The sequence below is a fragment of the Vitis vinifera genome, chromosome 8 (genome assembly GCF_030704535.1).
Source record: "Vitis vinifera cultivar Pinot Noir 40024 chromosome 8, ASM3070453v1".
In the NCBI taxonomy this organism is placed as follows: domain Eukaryota; kingdom Viridiplantae; phylum Streptophyta; class Magnoliopsida; order Vitales; family Vitaceae; genus Vitis; species Vitis vinifera.
The window spans coordinates 11081911-11094275 of NC_081812.1; the positions used below are offsets into that span (position 1 = coordinate 11081911).

General features: G+C 37.0%; 1 protein-coding gene across 1 annotated transcript; it reads right to left on the reverse strand.

The window, feature by feature from the left end:
- Window positions 1-1766: 1766 nt before the first annotated feature.
- LOC100251663 (protein SCAR2) lies at window positions 1767-12139 on the reverse strand. The gene is made up of 9 exons (XM_010655071.3): window positions 11593-12139; window positions 9179-9342; window positions 8261-8384; window positions 8027-8156; window positions 6988-7049; window positions 2885-6872; window positions 2648-2734; window positions 2408-2512; window positions 1767-2303 (listed from the first exon to the last, which is right to left on the reverse strand). The coding sequence occupies exons 1-9, from the start codon at window positions 11745-11747 to the stop codon at window positions 2250-2252; spliced, it is 4869 nt and encodes a 1622-aa protein (XP_010653373.1). The 5' UTR covers window positions 11748-12139; the 3' UTR covers window positions 1767-2249.
- Window positions 12140-12365: the final 226 nt, after the last annotated feature.

A 12365-nucleotide genomic window follows, 5' to 3' on the forward strand; every position in this document is an offset into this window, starting at 1 on the left:
AAAAAAATTGTTTAAAAGAGTTGAAATAGAAAAAAGTATTACTATCTAAAATTTTAAATTTTTGAAAGTAATTTTTAAAATAACTAATTAAGCCTATACTTTTGTATAAAAGTTTCCCTTTTTTATAAAAAAATTGTTACTACTTTTTGTTTTTTAATAATAGAAAACCGAAAATATATCCAAACAAATAAATTTATGATATCTTTCTATTTCTAAAAGTGAATGTTGGATGTGACCAAGCTTTCACATTTTATTATCGTCCAATCTATGCAAAAGTTGCATTCGGTTTGACATATGAGAATGTGAACAAAAATAGGATGGAAATGAGATTAATCATAATTCCATATGGAAAAAAAGAATCAATAGAAAAGAAAATTTAAAATCATAGTAAAAGTGAGATTTAATTTCATAAGAATGAATCTTTTAATGGAATTCAAATTTCTTTGTCATTCTCATTATCCGTTCCAGCTTTCTACCAATATCTTAATTGTGAACTTTAAAACATGTCCATACAACCTTGACAAATTTTCAAAAATCTAGTATTGCTCAAGTTGTTACTTTGGCCAATTTGAGAACTAGTGAAAGAAAACTATGTAAAAAAGTACATTATTGTTTAATTAAAAATTTAAGCCATTAAAATTGTTTTTATTTTTAATAAGTAGTGTTTAAAAAAATACATTATGTGTATTTTTTTTGGCATATTACTTAATAATTTATCAAATTTATAACAATGACAATAAAAACTAAAAACAATGTTATTATTTCCAACGATATGTTTGATATAGAGGTTGAAGCGATAATTAATGATAAATACACTAATACATCCATCTATCTACAGTAATATTTATAATTATTAACATTATTATTTTTAGGTAAAAACAATGTTAGTACCTCCAGTGATACGTTTGATGTGAAGGGAAGCGGTGATAAGTAATATGATTACTACTTATGCGGGTCTAATTAAATGTACTTGTTAGCTTGACTTGTACAGGTAGCACCCACTTTTAATTTGATGGAGGATGATATTGAAAACATACATAGAGTTACTATTCTAATGTATAAAATAAAAATTATTTTTACCAAAATATGCTGCACGGATTTTGATGATAGTAAATGTTTACATCATTCCCCAAAAAGGAAAGCCATGTGGACATTGATTCTGTCATTTGCTTATCCGTCTTACCCATGTCCACGTGAAAAGTTCACATTTTGCGCTCCCCTCATCTTCAACTTCAGAGAATAAGTGGGTCCTTAAAAAGGAAAGTGAGGCCCCAAATTCATGGTTTTAAGAACTTTAGCCATCCGTGGAAATCTAGGTAACTTTTACATGGGCAGGTCAAAATATGAATAAAATGGATGAGAACCACCACGGTCCTGCCAATAGGAAATCACCTCACCCTATATGAATTGCCAAGAGACACCGAGACAAGAGAGAAAGCAGATGGCATCTTTTCATGAGATGACCCCTGGGCACTTGAACATGCAGAACCTCATTATCTACACCCCCATTTACACAAACTTTTCATGATATGAATAAGACCAACGTCTGATCTAAGCTACAGAAAGTTGCAACTGCGGTCCCATCCATTGCTCATCCAGATCCACCGGATATAACAGAGAGAAAGCGCAAGTAAGCCATTCCTTGTGGTTTCAACCTATTTCCCCTTCACATTAGTTTCACAATGCCCTGCCTATTGTTCAATTAAAGACTTTTTGGGAAACAAAATAAAAGCGTTAAAAAAATAAATAAACAAGGTAACTAGATATGGATGCAAACAAACATGGCCGAATACATTTCATTAAATAGCACACTAAAAACTAGTTTACAAAAATGCATCAGAGATGCACCATATATATTGAATTTTATGCCACCCAGCAGCAATTTATGCCCCCAGAAATCTTAAAAGAATAATACATAGAAATTGGTGGCGTATAGCGCTTGCACGCGGAGCCTCAGCTGTCATTTACATGTAAAGCATTTGATCCCACACCAAATTCATGTGGGTAGAGCATAGGCACTTACTGATGAGAGTTTATATATCTATATATATATATATATATATATATATAGAGAGAGAGAGAGAGAGAGAGAGAGAGGATATTACACATGGATACAGAGTAGAGCAGAAAAGAATTACCAGATCACTGGAAACCTGCTATTCATTATAGAGGAGAATACAATATTCCCCATCCATTTCATGGAAACTGCAGTTTTGACAAGCTGTAATAGATCAAGTAGATCAAAGTTTTCAAGAATCACTCCAACCATCTTCATCATCATCTTCATCACTTCCAGCTAATGCCTATTTCAAACACCCAGTATTTATAAATATTGCGAAGAAAAAGTATACATACATACATACATACATACATATATATATATAGAGAGAGAGAGAGAGAGAGAGACCTGGCGAATCGCATTAGCTTTCTCCAACATGGCAGCAACCTTTAGGTTGGTCCTAGGACCCTGAATGCTGGGTCGTGGTACAGCTGCAGGTTTCAAGTTGAAGGACTGATGGAACCAGAAAAAAGTTTAGTTGTCATATGAGTTGCATTTGAACAAATATGGGAAGTAATTTCAAAACAACAAAAAAAATAAAATAAAGGAGAGAGGTAGAGAAAGAAGAAAAACTGGATTAGGCCTGACCTTGGCACGGATTTGTTCTAGGAGTGAATCTCTTTCATCTACCTTTGGTCCAATCTGAGGCCGAACCCTTTCTGTTACCTTCCTCAACTGCAAAAATTTCTGGGTGTTAGAAACAATGTACATTTGCTAACATGGGACTTCAAGAAGAACAAAATGAAAATCATATTTAGAGGGAAAAGGGGAGGCCATATGATAATTCTACAAAAAAGAAGGGAGAGAATGAAAAATTGTTATTACCGTTCGTTTGTCATGAGAAGCAACAGCCTCAATGAGCGGATCTCGAGGACGAGGAAGCTTAACTGAAGGGTTTCCATTTAGCTTCCCATCTACGGAGGCTGGTGCTATGGCATCTGAATATGATAGCCATTCAGTTTCTTCCTTTGAAGTCTGCAAAGGGTACTCCAATTGCTCATCTCCCATAGTTTGTGGAAGTACAAATGTTTTTGGATGGTCCCCTTCTGAATTTTGGCAAGTGCCTTGAAGCTTATTTTGTTCTAAAGCTGGTTCTGGTGCTAAGTGGTCCAGAGGTTGGATCAGTTCTCCCTGTAAGGATGCAGGAGCATGTCTTGAAGTTGTATCTTCTACAGTTCGTACAAATGTTTTAGGAGGGTTCACAATTTCCTCTTCTGAATTTTGGTGAGCATGTTGAAACTTATTATCTTCTAAATCTGGTTCTGGAGCTAAGTGGTCCAGAGATGGGATTAGTTGTCCATCTAATGATACAGGAGCAGGAGCATGTCTTGAAGTCACATCTTCAACAGTTTGTACAGGTAAGAACAGATTCAAACTAGGCAGCACCATTTCTTCCTCTGAAGCCAGTAAGCCATGATCAGGCCTCTCGCCACATGATGATTGTCTCAACAAGGGGTTCAAATCTTGAGTTCCCTCTGGAGGGAGGAAATTTTGATGACTATTTTCACCATTAACCTTGGTTGGCATTTGCAATAAAATTGAACTTGGCTGCACCAAATTACCTGAAAAATATTCAGAAGAATGTAACTTCTCATCTACAACCATTGAGAGAGGCAACACATGTTTCCCAGGCTGCGCAGTCTCTCCCTCTAATGCTGGAGAAACAAGGTGATCTTTCACATCAGCTATAGGAGGTGGTATTGGTGGGAATAAGGCCAGACCGTGTTGAAACTTCCCCATCCTCCACTGCATCGGAGGCAGAGGTGGCATCCCATCGGGATTGACTTGAGTTGCCTCAGGAAGCAGGCCAAATCTTGGAAATGGTACCTCTGATGGATCTACTGCTGGCTTAGAACTCTCTAATTTCTTTCCAGCTGACTGCAATGGGAACTCTGAGACTAAAGGTTCGCTTGAAAAGTCTTTTGGACAAGATTTTGAAGAAGCATCAAAGCAACTTTCCTGTTCTATACGATTCGAAGTATGAATTTGTGTGGATTGAAGATTTGATGGGTTCAATCTTGCTTCATCTGCATGCAAATATTCCACACTGATATCATCAGCTTGTACATCCAACACTTGTTCCGAAGGAACTCCAGGCTCTGGGAAGTAATGGGAAGGTGAAGACACCAAACGTTCAGAGTTCTCTCCAAGATGAATCTGATGAGGAGCAACTTGTGAATTCAAATCCTGATTGATTTGTTTTGAAGATGTAAGGTGCAAACTGTCTTGGTATTGTTCAGCCAGCCACGAATCAGGAACATCATTGAGCAATTCAGAATTAGAATGGCCATAAGCTCCTGTAATGCCAGGATTGGAGTCCAAGTCAGTCAAAGCAGCTGCCAGTTGATTCACTTCCTTTGGTGCATCTGATTCTATGTCATACTCAGGAAGAACTGCCTTATTAATCTCCATTTCTCTCATAAGTGTTTCTTGCAAATCTAGAATATTCCTGTCTGGAGACTCTATCAAATCCAGAGACGGACAAATAACATTGTTGACATCATCAACTTCATCATCACATGCAGCAGTGGAAACCAAATGTGTCGCAGGAACTGATTCAGTTACTAAATCATCCAAGCTTAGGTGATCCTTAGGATCTGGATAATTTGGATGACCAAATGGAAAATCATCTTCACTGCCAGCACCAGAAGCAGCAGCAGCAGCCACAGCTACAGGTTCTGCTTGAACTGTTTCAGGTATTGAATCATCTGAGATTAAAAGATCTTTTGGAACTAGGCAATTTTGATTATTGGAGGGAATATCATCTTCACTATTAGCACCAGTAGCAGCACCTACAGCCACGGTTTCTGATTTAACTGTTTCAGTTACCATATCACTTGAGAGTATATGATCTCCAAGACCAGGATAATTTGGATGATCAGATGAAAACTGAAGAGGAATTGAAGTTCTTCCTACTGTATCCTCATTGCCGGTGGACCCATGTGTTTCATCACCATCTGAGGCACCATAAACCCCTTCAAGCTTCATTTTCTCTCCAGAGGATGAAACATGCATCTCTGAAATATCAAGTTCAAGTTGAGGACCACCACCTGTTATTTCCGAAGACCACTGCTCTGTAAGAGTAAGGGTCTGTGGCATATCTGCCACAGGAGTTGAGTTCTGTAAGTTGAATCCATTTTCTGGGACATTGTCATCAATTTTGGAGACAATGCAAACAGGTTTGACATCAGCATCACAAGCAATAGAAGCAGGTGAACAGTCAGGCAGTGATCCTGACAAGGTTGAGCCAAGAAGCTGATCTTCTGCAGGTGATGTAATAGGTTTTGGTGAATCAATCTTTCCATGGACCAACATTTCAGTAGAATTATCATTTCCACATTCTGTTTGTAGAACCTCATTCACAAAATTGTCACTACTTTCCTTTTCAGGAGCCAGGTCAGGAGCATTTGATATGAACTGCAGAACATCAGAAAGGAAATTTGGATTGCCACCATATGACTCATCCACAGGATGGCTTTGTGCTTGTGCAGACACTCTGAAGAAGTCATCATCTGTCCAAGAAGAAACATTGGACATATCACTGCTTCCCTTTTTGGGATCCAAATCTGAAACATTTGAAAGATGCAACAAAGCATCAGAAAAGACATTTGGATCTGCACCATCTAACTTGCTCTCGAGATGGCTTGCATCAGATAATTTGTCACCCAGATCAGTCTCATTGTCAACAGCATTTGAAAATTCAGTACCAGGTTTAATATGGTCACAGGATGTTCCATCCAATTCTGGTTCCACCACTGAAACTTCCTTCAAACTTTTTCCACAATCCACAGGCGGAAGCATAACATTCAAATCTTTAGGAGACGAAGTACAAGATGCCTCTACAAATTCAGACCTGTAACCATGGACATCAGTTACATCAATGCATGTATCATTGGGCACTACATGCTCATGAGATTTGGGTTTGGACTCCTCATTTATGGAGAGATGGTTGGATGGCACATCAACAATCTCATCCACACAGATATCAGTACAAGGGAACACTTCAACTGCTCCATCACCATTGGATGGTGAGTTCTCAGCTAAATTACTTATATCAGAGTTGGAAATACTAGATCTTCCTTTCTTGCACAAACTGCTCCCATCCCCTGATGGTGTAGAGTCTCCATTTGATTGAGAATATGAAAACTGAGCTCCAGGTTCCTGGTTTTCTTCATTTGCATCAGAATCAGTCCCATGTTTTTTAACATTGAGGAAACCCATCTTGTTCTTAGGTTTATTCTCAATGTCTGTTTCCATTTCCGATTCCATAGTATTAAGGGCATCCATGTAATTGTCACTTGTGACATCATCAGAATGGTACCCATCTACATTGCCTTCTATTTTGCTTTCCCCATCAACTTGTACTTCCCTTTCGTCTGGCACCTTATAAATAGAGGAATTTTTGTCAGTTTCACCTTCAGGGTTTGACTCAGGCACCTTCAAAATTGCTCCATCAATGGCTTCTTCAACCACCTCATCCATGAAAGGTCTTTGGACCTTTTCCTGTCCACGAGGAGATGAACTCTTCCTCTGCAATGACTCTTTGGAAGGACTAACTGTACTGATTTCAAGTATTTCAAGCCCTGGCTCATGACCACTATTGGATGCCAATTTCAACGAGGGTGGACTAACACAAATTTCATGAACCACTTCCTGCTCTGGCGAATGAGTTTCCAAAAACTGCTCCATGTAACTTCTCCCAGTTTTTGAATCAAAGGGGGATTCATTCAGTTGCCTTTTCTTCAATTTCACGAGCCTTGCAGGACCATCAGTACCATTCTCAACACGATCTACCAAAAACAACTGATGCAATCTGCACTTTCACAATGTAATCCGAGTCACCAATCAACCATTATATATGTAACAATAAGTTATTCAGTTAACCACAAAAAAAGATTTAATGTGTCAATTAAAATTGAAGTCCTCACTTGGCATGTGTCGCTGGTAAAACCTCTGGGGTTTCTCCATTCCTCCAGCGATATCCTTTCTTCTGTGAAAAATAACGGAACACAATATTCTTAGAGGTAAAAATGCAAGTTTGTACAGTACAGTTAAGAGTTTCCATTAGCAAAAGAAGAACCCAGAGCTCCAATAGCTAATTGCCAATTGCCAAGGCCATAAAATGATAATCCAAATAATAACACAGATAAAAAAGGAAAAAAAAAGGAGTTGCCCAGACACTATGAAGTGACTTGGACAACAGCAGGCGTATGCACTCCTAGACAGAAGTAGAAATCAAAAGGTTTCTGTTACAAGCAACTTTAGTTTCATCTTTGAGAATGGAGCCACTTATACAGCAATATCCCAAAAATAAAGTCAAACTCAAGACAAGAGTACACCTAACAGGCATATCAAACATCAAGGCCTGATATCTAAGGTTGACACTTGAAACTGATTTCCTAAGTTTCATCATGATCCAATCTCCATAAGCAGCAGCGCCAGAGATGCCTTCTAAGAACTGCCAGTCAAAAATGGTAATTTAATACTCATTCTCAACTGTAAACCTGAAAGGTCATTCATAAAGGTGGTTCTACTGCATGGATTACTATTCATCCTTCCAGTTAAAAGTGGGTTCTTATCAATGGCTTGTTGAGCCTCTCCCAATTAATGCTATAAAATTACATAATTTCAGAGGCTGTTCCAAGTAAATCTTGCAGGTAAAAAGCTAACCACACAATAGGCTCCAAGTAAATCTTGCAGGTTAAATGTTAAGCCACTTGGAGCATTATTTGGAAAAACAGGTCTGGCATTTAACTAAAGAGAACCCTTTGGGGAGCCTATATAACATGACCTTATTACATCAATCTGAGTGTTTGTTGACACACACTTGCACACACTTCTGAGTTAACATGCACCTAACAGATCCAGCAGTAGCTGAATTTACACCAAAAGCAAACCATGAGTTTCTAAAGCCAATATAAATGACATATAAACTATGCTCATTATATGATAATTCCACCACAATACCTTTCCTTTGCGGATTTTCTTTTCCCTCTGAACCTGTAACTTCACAGCCCCAGAGGAGGCTGATTCTGCTTTAAAGAATGATGGATCAGTGTAGCGCTTCAAACATGCCCCAGCACCCGCAACATCAAACCTGTTTTGAGAAAGATATATAATAATAAGACTTTCATTTTTAAAATGAAATTATTTTCTTTACCTTTACATTCTAATTCTTTAACATAAACTCAATAAGCATACTTGTCCAAAAGGAATAACCGCGGTGGACCCCGACATTCTTCATAAGAGTCCATTACAAATCGAGGTAAATCTCCCCTTGTGATCAGATTCTGATCAGCATGCAGATTGGGATGCCAGTCAACACCTGCAGTAGAATAATGCATCCATGTAATTATCAGCTCTGATCATGTTATTTAGAACCTCATTAATGAGAACAAGATAACCTTTTACAGTATCTGATTCAAATTTATATTTTAGAAAAATAGATCATTCAGGCCACAATTTTAGCCTAAAAGAACTGTAATGAAAGAGACCTTCCTCAATACTTTGAAAGCTTCATGTCTTTCTTTGAAATTGTAAGGGCAAAGTATAAAGGCCAAACTATTTGCATAAAAATCAATAATTTTAATTGTCAACAAGGATAAAAACATTCCACATGAGTTTTTATGGTTCTTTATTAAATTATACAGTTCTTGGACACTACCTACCATTGTGATTCATCATGATACTGGGTAATTCAAGCAACAAAACTTATGTCAATATTGAGCACAGGCACCATATATTGGAAGCCACTCCCTTTGGAAAACAATATGGCAAAGACAGCACTAATATTACTTAATCAGCCAATGGATTCAAAAAAATAAGGATGAAGACCTATAGGTGCATGTTAAAAGCATATAAAATGTCCTCATACTCACACGTTTGTCAATTGTAGAAATAAGCAAAGACAAGAAAGCTATAAAGTATTTCAGTAGAAAATATTTAAAATTTTTGTTTGTGCGTCTATTTCAATCACCATACATGGAAATAAAATACCCACGAGCACAAATAAGCTTAAAATGAGAAGAAACATCAGTCATGAAAAGTTGCTAAAACAGCATATTTAGATTTCACTCAAAAAAAAAAAGAAAAAAGAAAAAAAAAAGAGAGCATTTTCACCTGCATTATAAAAAAATGATGAATGATTAGTTTGGGAAAGAAATGCCCTCTCAATCAAAGGAAATTCGGCCTCAAGCTGTTGGACACGAACCATTAGACCATGACCCCTTGCAGCAGTCACCATCACTTCTTCATGCAAGTCATGGAATATCTCAGCAGCAAACCTTTAGGAATTACAAGTGCAAACCAAAGACAAATTCTATGTCAAGCCTTCCAAATGATAAGTAGATAAAATCAAATTTAATAAATTGCAAGGACAGGATTCAATACAAAGACATCAAAGTAGACATCATCTGCATGTTATCAGCATAGACGACATTCTTTCAATGGGCGCCCACAAGTAGCGATCCCTAGGACACATCAAGATTCCAGCTAGCATCTCACTAGTAAAAATCTTGCTGATGCTGTTGATTTTAAACTCAAGACAATATATATCTTACACACGATTACAAAGATCCTGAACAATTGGCCATCTCACATGTATCAATATCAATGGTGACTCGTTATTTCAAAGAATCATTTCTTCAGACAAAAGAAGATAATGTAAACACTCGAAATCTCACTTAAAATATTTAGAATGAATAGAACATAAGAAGATATTTACAATATATCTCTAGACTCCAATAACATGTCTCAACAGATAGTACTTTGTGTATATGCAAGTTTAATAATATCTTGCTATTGCTGCTATGCGACTAGCAATATCATGATAATACCCTCAAGGCTGCTTGGATCTTGCTTATTTAGTAGCTTGTTTAAGTTCATTCTTCAATTAGGTAAGCCCAGTTCAAGCCTGAACATAGAGTTTCTTCAATTAACAAGCCAAACACAAACAACTCCAGGCTCCTTTCAGTAAAACTTGCAACTATACCAACTCAATTGGTCTTGAAAGTTTTGAATTTATTGACATTTCATGAAAAGAAAGGTGCCATCAGATTGTGACAACCGTGTTTTTTTTCTTATGAGTCATCATCAAACCAAATGTAAGCATGTCAACCCACTTTTGACTTTTCTTTTAATGATTTTCTTTCATAGTCACCCGCCCCACAGTAAGAACTATTAAATGACGAGCCGAAAAGTCATTACACTGCCCCAATCTTTGAAAAAAGATCTTTAAAGAGGAGGTTCTTTCCAAGTTCTATTTCAATGATATCCTTTTATTCACCTTTTCTTTAGTTAAAGAAGAAATACTACTTTTCCAATGTCATTCCTCCCTGCTAAATATAACATCATACAGAAAATCTTTTGTGCTGGATGTTAAGTTATAATAAAAGGGGGGAAATGAGGGGTTTTGAGATGGTTTTATTTTGTGGAAAGCATAGAGGGCCACTTGACTTCGATGCATTGCATCAATGTCCTAAAACTTTTAGTTTAGGTAGTTAAGAGGATAAGTTGAATGTCAAATCCAACACTTAAGATTCACATTGGAAAGCTCCAACAGAAAAATTGCTAAACAGTTCATGAACATTGCAATTGTGCAGATAACCATGTCAAGATAAATAGTTGATATACAAAACGAGGTCGATGTATAAACATGATTTGTAAAGCAAGACAAATTTATTCCATAACACAAGATGCATAATGCACAAATTGGTCAAAGAGATAACAGTGACAGCATATGCCAAAACAATGCAACAATGAGGCTAGCCAAAACTTTTGATTTCCACAGATTGTTGAATATGCAACAGACCACAAATCAGAACAATTTCTTCTTCCACTTAGAAGCAGGCATATGCAATAGCCAAATATGAATTAAAGCCAAAAACTAAAATTGAAGATCAACCAAGATAAAAGTCCGTCCCAGAGATTAAGCAAATAATTGCACTCAATTCAGAATAAGCAATAGCAAAGATTTGGATTCTTCATTAGATAGCAGGACCTCTGAAATCCACCACTTTAACACCAACAACCAAACCTTGGATTAGAGAGAGAACCTCTAAAGAACTGGAAATCATTCAAACCATTTTACCATAGGATACTGTTTGGATGATGAGACAATGCAAGAAAAAAGAAAAGAAAAGAAAGAAAACAAGAATCCAAAGAAGTAAATAATTTAGTGACCAATAAAGGAAAAAGTCTCCAATTACCGAGTACACTAAAACTAATCGACTCATAATTCGAGTTTTCCTCATTCTTCACAAACAGAAAAAATAATCGTTAAAAAAATTGTTCCGTTTTCTTTTCCTTCACTTTCTCGCTAGCCAAACGAGGGCTAAACGCGCAATTCAACTCCCAACAGATCCCAGTCACAGATTTCCCAACAAAACTCCCAATTCCGTCCTCATTTCAGTCGCTAAAGCCAAATTCCACCGTCAATAATCCCAAATTCAAACCCTAGAAGTTCAGCATTTCCATCAAGCACCAGGATTGAGAGCTCATATATTGAGCGGTTAAAAAAAAAATGAAAAACTCACTCAGCCAAGTCGCCAAGCTGACGCAAAACCCCGACGAGGCCAGCCATGGCGACTCCCTCCAAAAGCGCCTCGGGATCATCCTTATCGGCGGCACGGAAGAGCTCAGGATCCGCCAAGCTGTACTGGTTCCGGACCTGGTACCTAGTCAATGGCATCCTCGGGCGGTGAATAAAAACCCTAATTCTCTCAGATGGTGTTTGTTTCTCGAGAATATTCAACACAGCATTTCCAACATGAGAAAACAGAGGAGCGAAAAAGAGAGAATTTTTATTGGGAGATGAGGTGGTGAAATGAATATACACAGTTACACAAAGATGAGAGAGAAAGAGGACTGAGCACAGAGTATTCAATTCCTGAATATAAAAAATAAAATTTAATAAAAATCGAAGAAGAATTTCGAATGAAAGGAAACGGTGAGTCACGCCTTAAAATACGCCATGGTGTGCTGTACACCCATCGTGCCTGTTATCATGCTCCCATTCCCATCGGATCCACCACAAAATTAAATGGCTCAATCAGATCATTTTATAACGTTGAACCCTTAGTTTGTAGCAACTTTATTCTGTGGTGCCTCTCCCAATCCCCTTTAAAAACTTCTGCAACTGTTTTTATTTTTTATTTTTTATTTATTTTTAGATTTTTTAAAATATTTTATTATATTTCTTTTTTTTCATGCTAGGAAGGAATACTCAAATTAAAATGAGTTTGAGTACATTATTAACAAAGTATTAATATGGAATGAAAATTACTATATCATTTTCCATCACTTTACT

Excerpts from the sequence above, each read along its gene's own strand:
- LOC100251663 (XM_010655071.3), bottom strand. The coding sequence starts at position 11,747 with ATGCCATTGACTAGGTACCAGGTCCGGAACCAGTACAGCTTGGCGGAT. Across the intron at positions 9,343-11,592 it reads CAGCTTGGCGACTTGGCTGA|GTTTGCTGCTGAGATATTCC; the intron begins GTGAGTTTTTCA and ends TAATTCCTAAAG. Across the intron at positions 7,050-8,026 it reads AGAAAATCCGCAAAGGAAAG|AAGAAAGGATATCGCTGGAG; the intron begins GTATTGTGGTGG and ends TATTTTTCACAG.